The 19868-nt window shown below is 34.9% G+C and overlaps 1 protein-coding gene across 4 annotated transcripts in view; it reads left to right on the forward strand.

The window, feature by feature from the left end:
- The window catches only part of DMD (dystrophin), a gene marked incomplete at its 5' end in the record, with an annotated part of 1290802 nt that overhangs the window by 540145 nt on the left and 730789 nt on the right, over positions 1–19868 (forward strand). For all 4 annotated transcript variants that reach the window (XM_084279200.1, XM_084279202.1, XM_084279199.1 and 1 more), the window contains 4 exons: positions 1198–1321; positions 8905–8992; positions 15751–15992; positions 17133–17313. In XM_084279200.1, the coding sequence (XP_084135326.1) occupies positions 1198–1321; positions 8905–8992; positions 15751–15992; positions 17133–17313 (635 nt within the window). The remainder of the gene's footprint in view (positions 1–1197; positions 1322–8904; positions 8993–15750; positions 15993–17132; positions 17314–19868) is intronic.

Genomic DNA, 19868 nt, shown 5'->3' on the forward strand with positions numbered 1-19868 from the left:
ACAAGCATCACAGTGGAGAAGGAAAAAAAGGGAGGCATAACTACTAAATCAAACATAAAATCTTACTTTTATTGTTTTAATTTCTGTATATGTAGATTTCTGTAGCACCCAATTTTACCTTTCATCCTATTTCAGTTCTTATATATGTGGAGGATAGGGTTGTAAAAGAATTAAATTCTCCAAAGATATAATTATCATTCAAGTTTCTCTTTTTAGCTGTCTTTTAATTGGATGCAAATGATACAACCTGTATTTACAAAGCAAACTGAAAGATACAGTTAAGTCTTTCTCTCCTGTTGCATTCATTGCATTGATGCAGAAGGAAAATCACTTACAAGCTAGATATAAGAACATATAGTGCAATAAAGAAGTGTCATAAAGAATGCTATTTAGCGCAACTGAGAGAAAAGTTCTTAAGCCTCTTGTTTTAAAATAACTACCTTAGATACTCAATCATAACTTGATTTTTCTACTCATCGTCAATTTAAGCATCATATGGTAACCATTTTGAGCTGCAACCTTCTGAATAGAACAAAAATTAAGATCGGTTTTAAAGGACTTGATGAGAGGATCCACAGCGTAAGAAAAAAGGCTGTACAGTAAAAACTAGTTAAAAAGTGTATGCAGACAGTTGGAAATCTTAATTTGCAGCTTTAGCTGCAGGAAATTTATAATCTGTTGTTAATTAGTAATTGGTAATTTTACAACAAATTTTAGTCGATTTGAAGAGGCTCTTGACTAATGGCCAAATTTCCTGCTAGAAAATCCTTCATAATGTCATCAGCACAAGCTGGGACCACAATCTTAAAGATGTGAAAGCTGCATTTGGCGTGCCAGATAGTCCTTACATCCTTAGCTGATGCAACGGGACTTCTTCACTGTGAGAGCCACTTGTTTCATGTCTTCCAAAAAACATCAGCTTGTAATATTAGAATCCTTATTGTGACACTTGTGGCATCTGTTCAGCTGTCAAATCACAGTCTTAAAAATGAAAAAGTATTTTTATGTTTCTGAATTTTAGTGTGAATAGTTTTGTGAGCTCTCTAATGAAATATGGAGGTTTAAAACTGTCTTTTGCTGAAAGAAATTGCTGGTTATTTGCTTGTTTAAACAGCGAGTTAAATGTGTTTACAGTCAAAGCTATTTTCAGAAACCTTGTGAAAATGAAATGTCTGATTGCATTTCTCTGTCTCTCAGGTTTGACTCAGATACAACAGAGCTCCACAGCTGGATGACCCGCTCAGAAGCAGTGCTTCAGAGTCCCGAGTTTGCTGTCTATCGAAAGGAAGGCAATCTCTCAGATCTCAGAGAAAGAATCAATGTAGGAGAAAGTACTCATATATATATATATATATATGTCTGTTAGTTTGTAGTATATAGTCAAAGTGCTTTCAAAATCAAAGTTTAAATGAGTTCAGATGTAGACTGACAAGCACCAATTGCCCATATGTACAAGAGAAATCTACAAGTGCTCACTATTTCTGTAAATTGAAGATTTTGGCAAAAAAAATGCTACACAGGCTGTCTGAATACAGAGATTATTTTATTTATTTATTCATATATCCTCATATTTAATAAAGGTAGTCTACATTTATGAAAGTCAAGTTGAATCAAAGCCTGTATATTACTTCTTGAATATGCATCATCATTCTATACTAACAGCTTATTTTGTCATTATATGTATATAAATTGAAGGATATGAAGTGCTAAATTTTAGCATATGCTAAAGAAAATATTTTTCTAATAATTTTTACATATATATGAAAATCACCAGACTCCATATGTATACACATATATATATATGGAGTGGGAGGTGTATGTATATATATATATATTTTTTTTTTTTTTTAAACAAATTTTTTTTTTTTTTTTTTTTAACTCTGTTGTTGTACCATGCCTGAAAGAAAACCGGTTCTTTGCTACTTTGGCAAAATGAAGAATTCTGTGCTGCCTAAGGGGATAGCCATGTCTGTTTACGTGTTTCACACACTCTGAATTTACCCCTTTAAACTAAACTATTACAAATTTTCTTCTGTATTTTTGTAGTTAAATGCAAAAATGCCAGTGTTCTTTACGTAAGAGGAGTTCTGTTTATAATAAGCCCTTTTATAGTATCATATTTCATTAAAATATATGGTGAGACATATTCCTAGATCACAGATGGAACAAAGTTACTGTATTGAATTTAGCTGTGCTGCTGCTTTTCCCCACTGTCTGCTTGTTACTCATAAATCAGCTATGATAAGATTGAGGAACACTGATTTTTCATTACTTTAAATATATATCTTAAAATATGATGTGAAATCATATTTTTCTTGCAATAATTTAACTATTAATGTTTTCACAATATTACTGCTAGTAAGTATCCATTATAGTACAATATCCTGAATTTAGTTCATGGCATCATTTCATGTTATGTGAAATATAAATAAATGCGTATATATATAGATATATACAAGACCAGTATGCACAATGGACAAAATACATAGAGGAGATTTGATGGCTTCAAATGCTTCCATACTGGTGTAATAGGATTCATCTAATACATAAGTAGATATACAGTAAATTTTCTGAGTGATTCAATATTCATTGTATATAAAAATAAAAAACAAAACAAAGAGGAATAATAGTTTAAAAAATGTTCCTCTCTCCACTTCATATAATCCTATTTTGAAGAACATAGCAATGTCAAGGATTCCAAACAACCTACATGTTGTGCTGGATACCTGCACTATTAAGTTTTTGTAACCAATGTGATGTTTCATCTCATGCTGTTGGTTGACTGCTGACTGAATATGAGACAGCAGTCTGGCCAGGAAGGCCAACAGCATCCTGGCTTGTATCAAAAATAGTGTGGAGAGTAGGTCTAGGGAGGTGATTGTGCCCCTGTACTCAGCATTGGTGAGACTACACCTCAAGTCCTGTGTCCAGTTCTGGGCGCCTCACCATAAGAAGGACATCAGGGTCCTCAAGTGTGTCCAGAGAAGGGCAACCAGTCTGCTGAAGGGGCCAGAGGGCAAATCATATACAGCCAGGTGACAGGAGATAGGACAAGGGGAAATGGCAGAAAGCTGTGCCAGGGCAGGTTCAGATTAGAAAAATTCACTGAAAAAATTCACTGAAAGAGTTGTCGGGGCCTGGAACAGGCTTCCCTGGGATGTGGTTGAGGCGCCATCCTTGGATGTGTTCAAAAAAAGGGTTGATGAGGTACTTAGGGATATGGTTTAGCTTAGAACAGGAATGGTTGGGCTTGATGATCTTAAAGGTATTTTTTAACCTTGTATTTCTGTGATTGTCAGTTTCTAAGGCTTTATAAAAGCATTGAAGGATCCAAGAGCCATGGTTTACCTTCCTTCTCCTTTCTTTTCTTCTGAGGAGGTGGTGATTGCTGCAAGGGGTATAGGTGGGTGAACCACAGACCCTCCTCTGTCCCGGCTGGATGTCTCAGCCTTGCCTTTTTTGGTGCTGAGGAAGAACATTGAGGCTGGGAGGTCACTATGTACCATATTTGTTCAGGTCCCATTTAGGCTGGTGAAAACTCATAATATTGGAGGAAGATGGAGGGAGGGAAAAGAGGTGTGGGATATGACCAGTGCACGGGCATTGGAAGTTTGAAATCAAGACACTGCAGACCAGCAGGAGATATTTCAGATGTTTCTTTGACCTCCTTGGAAACTGAATAATCAAATGACTTAGAAACCTTCTTTACTGAAAAGTAGAGTAGAAAAAGGATTTGCTTTGTATTAACAGGGGTCTGAGTTACAAATCAGTAACTAAATGGATGTAAGACTGATTTAATTATTGTATTTATTTATATAGTTACACAGTTATATTTCTATAAATAGAGCCAAGACCGGTTTTTGCTTCATAGAGTATCACTGATTTTAAAATAAACATTTTATTGATAAAATCCAGTTACATGTAGAAGTTTCTAGATATTTTTAGGGAGAAAACATTCAGATTAGCTGTATTAACTTGGTAGAGAGAGCTCTGAAAAATATCAGTTGACAAGTATTACATGGATTCTGCCTTGAAGTTTTCAGTTAAGTCTTTGTACACACTTTCAAAAAAGAAAAAAGCAAACAAAATCCAAACAGATTTTAAAAGTTTGTCCTGACCTGACTTTTCCTGGTCGGATCTCTGTCTTCATTCTTAAAGCTAGTAGCTAAAGCAGGAGAGACTGACCAGCTCATTGATTTGAGCAGTTTAATTGTTGCTCATTTCCACTTTATGTTTCTATTTACCTCAAAATGAGCCTCAAATAATTTGAAAATAACTGCGGGTTTTAATATATTCTATTCCCTGGGAGAACTGTAGAAGATATATAAAAAAGACTAAATGCCCAAAAGAAGAAAAACCATTGTTAGTGATAATCAAAAATGATTGCATTGTTCTGACATACATAGTCATACCCCAGTGTTGTACCTATACATGCATGAATGTGACCATGTAGTCATGCATGCAGAAGTCCCATCTTGCCCTTACTAGCTATCGTTTAGATTTTTTTCCTATATATACATATAGGTGTAGCACAGAGCACCTGTGCTTGCCTGATATAGGACCTCCATTTATTGCCCACCACAGTAGGTGCTGAGTCCTAAGGTTTGCTCCTAATAACTTTCTTTTCTGCTGTTCTTTTGAGGACAGGTTACTAGCTGGATGATTTTTTTTTTTTCTTTCTTGTTGTGGCACTTTGCTCTTACTCATCATTTTTGTTGGATGAGGGGTCTCTTCCATATGATGTAGTGGAGCTACATCTGCCCTATGATGGAGGGACCCAGACTTCAGAAACAACAGCCCCGAAGAAGAGCACTTTTGCCATCGCTAGTGATTCCTCAAGTTCCAAAGCCAGCTCCCATCCCAGTTCAGAGAAGACCTGGGGGAGACAGAGCCAAGAGCAGGCTGTATGAAATGCACTGACTGTTTTTTCTAAGACAGCTGCTTTTCAGACACGGGCAAGAAATTAGCCTTTGGCAGATGTATTACATAAACTGAATATATTAGACGTGCATAAAAAGTCCATTCTTTTGTCAGGGGAGAAACAAAAAGAAAAAAAAAAGCCCTTCACTGCTACAAAAGATAGATATTTGCCTTACTTGGCAAGGGAAACCAAATACCATAAGTAGAAAAATTTCATTGTGGAACAGCCATAGTACTCCTTATGAAGACATCCAAACATTAATGACATAAGCATCATTATGATGCATCGCACTATTAACATTTTCCCATTAGGACATATATTTTACTAGAAACAGACCTAATGATTTTGGGGCTGGTTTTGGTTCTGTTTTTCTCAAGCCATAATGGAGCTTTTGATATTGTAAACTCAAACATTTGAAGGTTTTGATGCAAAAAATTAAAACTTGCTAGATAGAAAATCCTGCTTAATAAGAAGTCATATTTGAGACTTTGGGACTCAATAAACTGGGAATAAAACTCCTTGAAAGGGGTTGCAGTAGGCAAGAAGAACACCTAGAAATTCAGAATCAAAGGTAAACATATAAGGAACAGCAGATGTACGGGAAAATGTCAGATATCCTAGACAATTAAATTTGTTCTCTTGGCATTCTCAAAAGCCCCATTCTCATTTGTTCGTTTTGTTTTAGTGACCTTTCTCAGGCATGCTTTGTTGGGCCTGGCTATTTGAAAGCTGAATCACTGTCAGAGCCAGTGATGATAATGTTTCCATCTCCTGCCCTCAGGGGTAACTGGTCAAAGTCAAAGGAGGTCAGGGAGCACTGCTACCATGCATCCTTTCACAGAGTTCTTGATGTAGGCTGTTGATTTGATATGAATAACATCTGAATTCCTTGTACCATGAGTGCTTTCTAGGTTATGAAGTCATAATCATCCAACTGAAATTGTGAGGTCAAATAAAATGCTCATTCAGTGTTGTGAGAATAACCTCTTTACCTTCAGCTGGCATTTAGCTAAAGATGAATTTTTAGTTTTATTCAATCAGTTAAAACTAGGCTATTAGACATTTAGGTTTACAGTTACAGATAGTCCAAAAGAGAGTTAATCCCCAATTGAATCAAAACCTCTAAAGGTAACTTTTTCTCATACTAATGTATTTTTTAAAAAAAAATCTTCTATAGAAAACAAAAGGAGTAGTTAAAAGGGAAAGTTATATATTTGGAAATATTTTGAAGTGACTTTGCAACTACTGCAACTTTGTGTTGATAAAAAAAAATATTGAAATGTACAGAATCTAAGAGTTTCAAAACTTTACAAACTTATCCCAGCCTACCTGAATGAATGAATGAGCCTGAATCTAGAGTCTCATCCCTTTCATTAAAGGGAAAATATGAACAAAACACAGCTGAAGAGATAAGTAGGAGGTGTTACAGGACTCCTACTCCCTCAATTTCTAGACACTTTACATGTGCTTATGGAAATCCTTCTGGAGTGGGGGGGGGCTTAAAAATCCAAAGCATGATTTGCTGGTTCAACAAACAATGGTGGTGTGAACAGAGTAAGTGCGGGACTCTGTGATTAGTACTATGAAGTAATTGGGGTCCATCTCCTCCTGTCTTCCCAGGTCAGGTAATTTGTATGACGACGGAGGCAGTTTTCTTACTCCTTTGGCTAGGCTCCATTGTGCTTTCTGTGTGTAAGCATATGTTTTCCTGTCACTAGTGTCATGCCTTCATTTTTATATCATCTGCTAATTATACAAAAATGAATGAAGATGAGAAATTGATCTGCAACATATTTTCATGTTTATTTTTTAAGGGTCTTGCATGTAGTACTTTTATTTTCTGTCATGACCTAAAAACTTCACTCTTTCAGGAGAGAGGTGTTCATTTTTCCACATTTTTCTGGACACAGAAGGGTTCACTGCCACAGGCTTCGATGTCATATAATTTTTATATTTCAAAAAGCTATTTTCTGGTATATTTTAGGGGGGTTTATGATGCATTTGTGCTCACTACAGTTGCACTCATGATAATTACACATCTGGCATTACAGACGGAGTAAAATTATTTTCTGTATATTTTAATGTTTTTATGATTCCTGTGAGTTCTCTGTAGCTAGAGTCATACTAATTATACCTGGCATTATAGACAAAGTAGTATTAATTAAGATTCTATAAGAAGTTTTGGAAGACTCTAGAGAATTATAGCTTTTTTAAAAAACTGGAAAATATTCAGATTGTGCATTAAAGATTTTATTGACCTACAAAAACTATAAATAATTAATACCGTTATCTGTAACATCTTTTTCAGTGATAACTTAAATACATATTAAGGATGTGTTTTCAAAATCCAAAATATTTCCCTCCTTAACCCTTGTCTCAATGTCTTTTCCTGTACATATTTTATTTATACAAAATTGTACTATCAGACATGTTTAATAGAAACTTGGGCGTATTGTGGGAAAGCCCACTTTTTGATACTTTTTCTATACACAAATGAATGGCAGTTGCAAGTGGGCTGTGGAACTGCGTGAATTTAGCTCAAAATCTCTCTTTAAAGTCCTGGGTGTCTTCCCACCTAAGAAAGTCTTCTGTGGACATGCTGCTTATTAAACTGAAGATGTTTTTAGCATCACACTTATTTTAATAGAGTTTATTCAAAGGTGTTCATATTGCTTCCTTCTAAGCCTAGCAATCTATTTGAAAAATAACATTTTAAAATATAACCATATAAGATTTTTCTATTAAATGCATTATTAGACACCTAAGAAATATACCAGAGGTTTATTTCCAGTTGTAAGGAACCTTTTCACCCAAAAGAGTCAAGTCACACAGAATACACCTTTGCTGTGGAAATAAGCAAAGGGATCAGGGAGCCTAGTGGGGTCAGCCAGACTGAGAAGCCATACCAAGGTTTTATGTGGTATTCCCATACATGTTACACAGCATTCACAGTGGCATATCCTTCTCTGTGTGTCTGTGTGTGTATCTGCTGTGATGAAGTGGATTCTGATTTACTGTTGGTCAGGATCGCTGAGATGTATACAAATAAATATTCAGCCTGGGGTTTTTTTGGTATCAAACTTGGCTGTAGTCCAGTGCTGCTTCTTTGGGCTTCTCATTTAGAACTTCTTAATGATACCCAAAGTATAGAACTAAATTAGTTTAAAATCAATGTAATGACTTCATGATGTTAATTATGAGATGACATTGAGGGACTGTTAGATCTAAAATTATTTTACTTTATACCAGTATTGATACCAACCCAAAATGAAGTGAGAAACTGAGATTTCTAATACATCCTGAAATTTTAGCAGCTAGCCTTTACCAGACATTACCTGAGTGATAGCCTGAACAGGGGTGAGAAACTTTTGACTACAAAAAGGTAAATTGAGAGTATTAGATACATTACAGAACTAGAAACCTGTGTTAATTCTTCAGTTAATTGTCTTTCTTACTAACTCATATCTATGTACATTTATATGTTAGATATCTACTTTAGTATGCTTTTTACTGTGGTGGGTGTGGAAAGAGTGAAGTAAACAATCGAATGGTTAATGTGTTCAGTACTGTAGTGTTATGAAACCCTGTGATTTGGTTAGCATTTCAATGCTTGTCGTTACCGATAGGAGCCTCACGAGAAACAAATAAATCTATTCCTCCACAAGGAATTTCTGTACAACATATATTTTTATTCCAAAACACTGGGCTTTAAATAATTCTTAATTTGGGTTTTTTTTTTATTTCTTTGTAAAATACTGACATGTATCATTTGTCAACTGTTGTGATCTGATTCTCAGTTTATATATTTGACTTTATGACTGACTGGTATCGAGCAGTTGCTGCTTTCATTGCAAATTGGGAGGCTGGCAAGACAATATGACAGGTTAAACGGTCTCGAGAAATCAGGAGACATCCCAGAGATTAATTGCTTTCTTCTTTAAAATCCCTCTGCTGAAATACTCACCTTTCCTGTCATGCTGCAGGCCATCCAGCGAGAAAAGCCCGAGAAGTACAGAAAACTGCAAGATGCCAGCAGATCGGCTGAGGCCCTGGTGGAACAGATGGTGAATGGTAATTACATGGGAGTTGATTTAGATAATCTTCTTAGGGATTTGATAAATGCACAGGTTCATATTTATCACAAGAATTATATTAGCAAATGCTGTCTAAATGGAACAGTAAAGTAATATTACCTTATATTTCTTCGATTATTTCTGAATGTTAAATTTGTTAATTAGAAAAGAGAAAAAAACTTACTACTTCAGTATCATGAAAAGAAATGTGTGTTCACGGTGCTGAACTGTGTATTAACAATCTGTTCAGTGCTGAGACTTAAACTGTAATCTTATTTTCTGAGTATGCTAAGGTTTTGAAGGTATATTAAGTCATCTGAGTTAGAAAGTTCTCAAGGCATTACTCTGAATAATTTGAAAAAAAAAACCAAACTGCTTTCTGACTTATAATATACAATGTATGTTTTGTAATATACATATTGCTGTAATGGTCTGTATCATAGACAATATAAGACTATTGGATTTGAAAGAGATCTCTGGCATTTGGCTTTTCAAAGTTAATAAATGTCAAAATTTATGCAACTCAAGAAAATTAGTTGTAAGGTTTTTTATTTATATTTATTGATTTTTTTTTAATTCTGTTATTTCACTTTTTGAAGGCTTAGATTTTTTTTAAGGGAAAAAGAAAAATCAAAGAAAGGTAGATGGAGGGAAAATTGTAAGACATGGCATTATGCTTGATATTAAAGAATGTCTAACTTTGCAATAAAATATTAAACACAGGCCGACATCTGTCATGCTGATATGATTACCAGCAATGTAAATGTTGAATACACCAAACTTCAGAAGATGTCTCTTATATTAAATTGTTATAATGAAGAACCAAGAATTTACTTGCTAAACATGAAATGGTTTGAGTTTGAGGTACTAACTATCCAAGCTAATAAAATTTGATAGAATCCTAAGATTATCTTGCTTAAGTATTCAGGCACAATATTTAAAAGAGAGCATTTTTAATGTGTGGGACATATTTAATTATTACTGTTAGAACTCTTGCAAGGGTTCCCTTCATAAGTTCTAGTAATAGAAGTGAGTTTGGAAATGTTTGCATCTTCTTTGAAATACTTTTTGCAGTTTTCCATGGCTGATCATGTAAAAAATTCTGACAATATTTTCTGCCTGGGAGAACTGCTTATACAGGACTTTAAATTATTGAAATTTGTATGTTGCCACATTGAGGTTGTTATTTAGGTGGAATTGGTATAGGACACATTTAGCAGTGGCACACTCGTCCTTTGGCCAAATGCAGACTTGCACCTCAAGAATTGGACCTTCTCTTTCTTTAGATGATATAGTAGTTTCTGGTGACTCATTTTGGTTTTAGTTTCAGAACCCGCTAGCTCATTATATATTGTTTTTCTGGTACTGTACTACCTACCATGTCTAGTATTGAGTAGATTAACATTCTATCTTAAATAATGTCTTGTGGTTTTAACTCAAGGTTTTCTTTTTTCTCCTTCAGTCCATGCTTATTCATGATTTATAGATGTTGTGATCTTGACTGTGGCTAGACGTGCAGATACATACTACTAATATCTCACAAATCACACCTTGTTTTAGAAAGCATGTCTTCCAGTTTTGATGCAAGCACAGGGTAGACTGGCTAAGGCAGCTTGACTTTATGTGTTTCCTATCAACTGCTCTGAGTTCTGTATCACGTATATATCATGGTAGCCTTTGCAGCCTAAAGTGTTTATGGGACTTTCATCTCTTCACTGCTGAAAAGACAATTTGAAGAATAGTGATTAAATGGTTAAATAATTCAGTACTAACGACCAGATGGGAGCAGTACAGAGTAAAATTACTAACTTTTGTTGAGGAGAACTGTAAAATAATTTCAACAAAGAATTTGAAAGAGATGGATCTTACGAGGTGTTGAATATTGCACTTTAAGTGTAGAGGAAGTTAAAAGCCATGGTCAGCCTTAGTAATTTTAAATATAACAAATACTCTATTTTATTTCTTCCAAATAATTGTGGTCTAATGCAATTGCAAAAAAAATGGGATTATGTCTAAATTGATATTGAGCTAAATTATTTAGGGGGATTTTTGGGGTGGTTTTTTTTTTTTTTTAGTGTTGGGATTTTTTTTCCCTGATTTCTGGATTCACTAAGAACAAAAGGAAAGCATATAGCACAGGAAGGTTTTGATGAATCTCCAAAATAAGGATCAGCAGAGTAGACTGACTATGCCTACCTACCTTCCTCTTCTAATGCTGGGACTGATGCTTGTCAAGAATTTGCAGTATAATCTGTAATTAAATGACTACATAAGGCAATTGTGATGTCAAGTCATGACAATTTTAAGTGACTTGTGATTTTTTTACTTATTGTATATCAATTAGATCTGAACTGATAAAGATTAGACTCAATATTCCAGTTCACTAAATTCTTGGGTTTACTTACACACAAGATGTACTTCCTCTTTGCTCTTTAACAAGATTCTGGATGTAACAGATGAACGGCACAAATAGCTGTTGACCTCTGGTGGGTAATTAGAGAGCACTCAGAATGGTGGTGAATTTTATTGTTGTATCATTCATATTTATTTTCTTGCTTTAAATTTTGCTGTGACAGGACAGGGGAATAAGTAAAAAATAGGATTCCAATTCTGTAGAGAATTGGATTGGCTTATTTAGAGTTTCATTTATTTGCTCCTTAGCAGAGAGGAAATGGTTTTATACAGAGTACTGTTCTTGCCTTATGTAAATGTTTTCAGACATTGTCAGCAAAAGTATTTTGCACTAAAAAGAACTGCCATTTAACACAATACAGCTATTTTTGTGTTTGTAAGCAGTGTGTCTATATTGCCATCTGAAGGACTTTCCCCATCACAGGAGAAACCACTGAAGTCATATTTTTGGTGGATAAGTCTTTATCCAACCACCCTTCTACATGGGCCATGATCTGCCTCTCCTTAGCAATGTTTTTAAACAAGTCCAATGATTACAGTCAATTGCAGCATACATTTTCTGTTTACTGGTGTCTCTATGAAAAATATCTGGGTTTTTTTTCCCTTTTCTAAATGCTATTCTAAAATAGAATAACAAATCCGTTGATGCATGAGTGAAGCAGTTTAGCAGTTTGAGTGGACACCTGACTATTATAGTAGTTTAGAATAAAATAAATAGGGCATCAAAATGACTACTCAGAGAATTTTGATGGACAGCATTAAAGTGAAAAGAAATTAATTTGTTGGGATAAAACACATAATTGCAAAGTGACGCTGTTCTGTGGAAGAAATATATTATCTTGTGAGTTACCATTTCACATAGGCTTATGAATCAAAAGTTTTAACAACAAAAATAGTATTGTATTATTCTATCATGCAGCCATAACAAAAGATAAATGCACTTAATAAAATATACTTCATATTAAGTGGCAATTCCAAAGTACTTGCATGGAAGGTGCTGCACAATTAAAAATACTCAGACACAATTTGTTATGCACACTACACAAGGTAATAAAATTAATGGATACACTTCAGATAATGATCTGTTTCCTCTGGGTACGGTATATTTATTCACTGATTACATCAGAAGCTTTTAGAGTATGAAACATGAAAAGATTGTGAGCCATTATTCCTCAAATAATATTGTTTTACCAGAGGATGGAATTTATATTGTTTCTATGCCTGCCTGTCAACTTTTGGTATGTCTTCCTGCCATGAGTAAAGAAGAGCAGGGGGACTGATGTTAACATTATCAGTGAAAGCTGGTGGTTTCTAAAGTTGCAACAGATAATGAAGATAAAATCAGTACTTAACATGGAAGTAAGTTTCAAGTTTTTTTAGTTTCAACGATTTAATGAGCAAATAAAAATATTAAAGCTGTGTCCTCATTGCGTCAGCTGCTAAAATAGTTATTAATTTGTCATTTTCACTGACATGGAGGACTAGCTTTTGAGACAATAAGACAAAATTTTGAGAAATTTGCCAAAATCATATCAAGTTCAAGTGATAGCATCCTTCTGGAAATGACATACCGACATATGATAGACAATTTTGAGTTACTTGAGAGGATTGTGAATTAAGAGATTTTTTAAAAATACATCCTATGGAAATTTTATAAGATGTGTCTTCCTTTCAGTAGGATATTGTGTTGCCTAGTGGAGGCACACCTCTGCAATCTTTTATCAAACATGGCTTTCTAGATTCTGATCTTGTACTGTCCACCGCAGTCACATGAAGAGTAAAAGCATTTCTTTTTTCACCCGTGCACTTGTGGAACCACAGTTAAATTCAAGGTTTAGATAATAAAGAAAATAATTAAACTAAATTGAATAATATTGAGTATTTTCACATATTCAAATGTTACATTGAGACACGTATGAGTGAAAAGAAGAAAAGAGGATCTAATGAATCTAGATTTTCATCTGAAATACAATCCTCTCTGAATCCTTGAAGAAAATATTACAGTGACAAGTGTTATGTAAGGAGAATCCATGACTGCAGTTCCCTTGGTAATTATAATCTTGCTTAAGGGTACTTTGGAGACTGTGGCAGCTGAAAAGAGAGGAAAGAAGGAATAAAAAAAGTTATATTTTTTAATCTACTCTGCCATACTCAGAGACAGTGTCTTCCAGGCTCAGAATTTCAGAGAACACAGTGAAAAAGATATCTGCTTTGTTATGGGTATACAGCTTTTTTATAACCAAAGTCACAGCAGGACAGGAGCAATTCTTGAAATATAGCATAGTTAGGGGCTCATCTTGTATATATTCATTTGCTCTTGCTGTTAGTAGGATTCAGTTATCTATGTGCCTGGTCATCCATGATTGCAGTTAATAGCCATGTTATGCCATTGAGGTTTATGCTGCCCCTTCACGTATTACTGCATGTTTATTGGACACTGCGCTTCAAGAGAATGTAGCTATGCCTACTGCATCTCTGATTGCAAATGTCTGCACAGAAAAGACCACAGCACTACTGGATTTTATAGAGATGTGCCAAAATAGTTTACCTCTTTATACTTTAAAGTTAATTTTATATCCTTGCTCAGGCTTTAAACTGTGCCATCCAGTTCCTGGAGAATGTGTATGTATAGTTGCTCCAACTGCTGCAAGTTGCCAATATCTCCTGGTCGCACCAGGCTTCCTATCTTCCTACATTTGTGCTTGTACTTTTTGACATTATGTACAGGTTTCCTGGCTAGGGCAACATCCTAGAAGCAGATCATGTCCAGGCAAATGCTACCAGGTAGTGCACAGTCTGTTTCCAGAAAGGGTGTTTTCAAGAGACTGTGTATGGAACAGTCCTGAGCTGAATACAGAATAGGATTTGCAGAGAGCTGTAGTGCTCCACAACAGGCAGGATCCCAGATTATCATTTAGTGAGTTTTACTGTATAAATTGCATGGTAGCAATTCCTTAGAAAAAAAAAAATTATAATAGATTTGCCTTTTTTTAATTTAAGACATTTAGCCAAAATTAAGACTTCATTTCCGATGTCCCACGTTCAAACTTGCACATGAACTTTACAAATTTTTATCCCTGATAAAGGAATTTTCCTAGAGATTGAGAGTACAAATTGCAAGCAAGATAAGCTGTATTGACAGCATGTCAAAAATCATGGGCATAACACTAAAGGCTTTTGTCTCATTTGTTTTTAAAGTTGTTTTTTAAGAAATAGCAAATCCCAATAAATCTGATTATTTTGATAAAAAAGTAAACTTTGTTTGACTGGTTGACTAGTATATGGCTAAGTGATGTTATTTAAAATGTTATTAAGCGTATAGCATTACTTAATGGATTGAGAAGTTTATTCATTTTGAAATCAGTATCAGTCCTATTTCTATGTCTATCATTACATGTCATGCAAGTGAAAAATGTTAGGGATTGCATTTAAACTTCCTCTGGAAAGTAAATGAGATGCTTAAATTGATATGATTTTGAACTCAGTCCAAGTTCAAGTTTCAGAACAGTTACAAATTATGTTATTGTAAGACCTCTTTGCTTGTCTTTGATATGTATTGCCTTACTTTTACACAGATTGTATAGACCTCTTGCCTTTAAATAGTTTTAAATAATTGCCTTCTCTCTAATAACTAAGGTCAGCTTTCTTTTATGAACTTTAAGCATGATTATTGAAAAATGCACAGAAATAGGCAAACAATATCGGAGAACCCAAACCATGTCTGAAAATAATAATAGAGAAGTGTTACCCATGGTTTCTCAGTGCTCAGTCTATTCCTAAAGTCTACTGGTGATCACTGTTGGACACAGTGGAGATTTGATCTGACCATATGTTTATTTCTCAATGCTTATGATATTTCTAAAAAAATAAAACTTAACTCAAAACTCAAGGGATTATCAGAAACACCAAAATAACAGTGGAATATAGTTCCTATTCATTTAAATCAGTCTTTTTATAAAAATAATAACAAAAAACCCCACAACTGTCTTGTACAGTAAAATCTAATTACAGTGCAGACATAGTTTTAAAATTCCAGCTGTCAGGCATTTTCTTATTTCTTACAGCAGTTTTAATTAGCTTTATGTATTGCATCTCTGCTTTCTGCTTTATTCCCATTCTTGGGCTTTAATGCACTTTATCATTGATTTCCATAGTAACAAAAGTATCCTGGCAGCAACTTTCTCCACTAATGTGTAACATCTGTATTTTCAGGACTGTTGATGATAAATCATTAACTGGATTTATGAGCTTTCACATATAGAAACTGAAAATTATTTTACTTTTTATTTCTTTGTGACTTATTTATCATTAAGTGTAGAACAAACTCTCTTGTTTTCTTTCTAGAGGGTCTGAATGCTGACAACATTAGACAAGCCTCAGAGCAGCTGAAGAGCCGCTGGATTGAGTTCTGTCAGTTGCTGAGTGAAAGACTAGCATGGCTGGAGTACCAAAATAACATCATTGACTTCTACTCCCAGCTGCAGCAACTGGAGCAGACAGCAATTACTGCGGAAAACTGGTTGAAAGCACAACCCACACCAGCAACAGATCCTGACACAGTCAAAACTCAGTTGGAAAAATGCAAGGTTAGAGATTCTTCTCCAAGTTCTCTATGATGTTGTACTTCATAGGTGTTCTAACAGCAGGACGGATTATGACCTATATTGTTCAGTTCTTTCTCTGTTGTAAGAAGCTGGGCCAGAAAACTGTCTTCAAATTGTCTTCATGGTCAAGTCCAAAATTCTGCTATTACAGACCCCTTTATTTGTTGCATAGCTGGCATTTTGGTACCAGGTGGTTTGTGTAGTCAAATGAAGGAATATTCTTCTGTCATCATACGACAAAATTACAATACAAGTACAAAAATGGTCATATCAATTCACTTATTCTCCCTAAATGTTTTCATCTGTGTGCTGTACCAGCACAGAAATTTGCTTATACTTCTTTACTGTAGGCAACTTGTGGGTGGAGATTACTTACAAATTAATGGTTTTTGACAGGAATCTATTGAGGTGTAGTTACAAATAATAAATTGCGCAACTACTTGTTGAAGTTTGACTTTGTGAAATCTCTGGCTGAAGAAGCTCTCAAACTAAAAGCAATGTTTGAAAGCCAAATTTAAATCTTGCTATTACTTCTGTTTCCAGTCATTTCCAAGTTGTGCTTATAAAGGTTCTCTGTTTTCTTGCAGAAAGCTTCTCTTACAGTAGCTCTACTATGAACTGTACATTTGGCTTACTTCCTTCGTTTCTTTTTACTTAGTAGTTGCAAGTGTCAAAGTGTGTACAAGGTCTCCTGAAGGTATAATAGCAAAACCCCAACCTGTGAATCTTCAGTTCTCTTCTACTTCATGCTATTTAGCCTGAACACAATCTATAACACAGATGAGTCAAGTGTTATGGGACGTGGAGTTTTCCTCTTCCCAGCTCCACATGAACAGGATGCTCTTTGAGCATGGAATTTTAATGTACAGTCTATGTTGTTTTCTTTGAGCAAAATAATGTCACATGAAAGTGACTTTAAACAACTGTATGAGCATCATATTTGGAGCAGAGGTATGGGTTTGTGAGAAATTATTTTAAATGTTGGACTTGTTTTTATTATGAGTGATGTAGTTGGAAGCAAGAGAGTTGTGTAATGTATATTGAAACAGTGCTGATTTAATAGCACTAATGCTTTAATTTGTTGGACAGTTTTATCTTGATGGTTTTTGTTCAAAAATGCAGGATGAAATCATCCGAATGTCAACCCTTCAACCTCAAATTGAACGGCTAAAGGCTCAAAGCCAAGCACTCAAAGAGAAAGAACAAGGGCCAGTGTTTCTGGATGCTGACCTTGCTGCTTTTACCAGCCATTTCAAGCAAATACTTGCTGACATGCAGGCCAGAGAAAAACAGCTACAGACCAGTAAGTGTTCATGACAAGAAGTCAGTTTGTCTGACGAGCATGCAAAGAATAAGTGTATATATTTTGCTTTCCTACTTACATATTTGATTTTTTCATAGTAAACCCATAGTATAATTTAGATGGTCTTTTTTGCAATTGAATTAGTCTTTCAGGAATTATCAGTGCAAAGCAAGGGGGAAGGCACACTATTCAGACGCAAGGGTTGTCTTCAGTGTCGTTCCTCCATCAGATCTCCTCTGTTAGCACATTCATGGACAGATTCAGTGGTATTTTTGGCACTTTGTTTGATCGGGCTCTGAGACAGGGCTGTCTACCTCTGTCAATAAAGCGGAGAGACAGTTTAATTGCAGGACTGTATCTGTTCTACATTTTAATAGAATAGAAATCTAGCTCTGTAAAGCTCCTCAGAGAATATCTATTTTAGGGTACTAGTTTTTCATTATCTGGTGAAATGTTCCTCTTTGGAATACGGAATACATGATTGCTATTTATAACATTTTTTGCAATATTTGTAAAAAAATGCGCTTTTTTTTGAAAGGAGGGGAACATTGTTCCAAAATAGAAACCTAAGTTTATTCCTTATTAAAGATACATGGCATGTCAGTGACTACTGTGCAATTTCGTTATTTGATTTTTATATTAAAAATAAAGTATCCAATAAAAATATAAATTATTTTTTTCTCAACACCAAAGAGATTATTTCTCCCTTGAACCAGTGATATCTATCAATGACTGTACTCTCTTGAAATTAGACATGGTGCTAGCTCCTTCTAGTGGATCTTCATCATATTCCCCCAAACTCTTTCATGAAAGGATTTGACATGATTCCATTTTTGAAGATGGATTTTTTTAATTTTTTTTTTTCCAATAACACTGCATTAATGTGCTGCTGTGGTTATTTCACACATGCACACATAGGCAAGCAGAAGAGGTGAAAGTGGATAGGAGGTCTGAACAAATAAAATGCAAGTGGGCCATGGCATGTGAGGAAAGAAAGAGCCATAGAAATTTAGTACCAAGAAACGTGGAGTTCATTAATGACTCTACGGTCAGGCCATACAATGGATAAGATTTTAAATCTTTTAATGCCACGCAGGTTTATATGCTGAAATTGATTACCATTCTAAAAGGAAAATATAGTAAATGCTAGCTGTATTATTATTTTCTGTAATTGCTGGGTTTTCCTCACCTAATTGTTCTGTAATGACACCTTGTGAACTCACCAGTTGCTTAGTCCTGTGAGATGAGTAGTGTTCATTGCCTGAACAGTAATGCCATCAAGCTCAGGGGCTTTGGTAAAGTTTTTCCTGTCTGTAGTCGTTCATTTCCGCTCCCATCCTGCAGTACACTCCTCCCACATCCTGGCACATGCAGAAAGTAGCTTTCCCAAGAGTGTTAAACATGCTGGAGTGAGTCTTCAGAATTGCTCAAGAACATAACTCCCTGAATCAATATTTTATGAAGCCCTGGTCCGGTGTTGTTATGTGGAGGCTCTACATCACCTGGTCTGGTGCTATTATTTTATGAGAATGCTCTGCATCACAGGTGCTTCATCTCTAAAAGTTCAGCTGTCAAGATGAAACTGTTTTATCCCATACAGTACATACCTGAAATTAGATTTTTAGGAGAGGTTATTATGTCAATCATATTTTATGTTCAGAAATTTATACACAGTTTTATCCAACGTACTAACTTCCTTTCATAACTCTGCTGAAGATAGGAACGATCATGCTTGGGATATTGCATTAGGTCTATTTCTGTTGCAGGAAAGTCTCATGAATCAAAAAATGTGGGGAGAAAACCCTGAAGATGAAACACAGAAAATCTGTCTGAGTTTCTTCAGCTTTTTTTGATGGCTAATTTTCTTCTGTTAAACAGATAAAGGCCGTATCCCTTGTCTGTAATAGACAATGCTAAAATTCTGCTACAACAGTTTAGATATTTCCATCTTTTATTTCCATAAATTATTTCCAATTAATTAATTTGTACAGATAGGAGAATTTGATATTTGTAAGATTCAGTGATGTTTTTTAGATCAGTAGTAGTCTTTACCTTTTTTTCTCTTCCCTGTACATATATTCTGCACATGCCAGAGATTTTTTTTTTTTTTATTCATCATTAGCTATTTGGTGTGTTTTGGGGGGTGGTTTAATGTTCCATTGCTCCATTATCTTTTCTGATGAGTAAGTCTATATAGCTATTCTGCTCTGTTTTCCAAGAAAGTTTACTCAAAAAAAACCCTCAAAAAACCCTCAAAAAAACTCTAGTTCTAAGATGCTGTCTCCCTCAAAATATTTTTTTGTTTGGTTGGGTTTGGTTTTTTGTTTGTTGAGGTTTTTTTGTGAGTGGCGATGGGTTTATTTTGGTAAGGTTCTTAGGTTCAGGAGTGCTTAGTAGCTTTTCTCTGCTGCTTAGTAGATTTGTTAATAAATTACTACAAAAGATTAACTCAGATTTTCTTAAATGCTTTTTTCCTTGATTTGATTAGGTTTTTCCAGTTCTAAAACCTAATTTAAAGCCAATTAAAACCCCCATTTTATTGTTTTTCAGTATTT

The sequence above is a fragment of the Gallinula chloropus genome, assembly GCF_964237585.1.
Source record: "Gallinula chloropus genome assembly, chromosome: 1".
NCBI lineage: Eukaryota > Metazoa > Chordata > Aves > Gruiformes > Rallidae > Gallinula > Gallinula chloropus.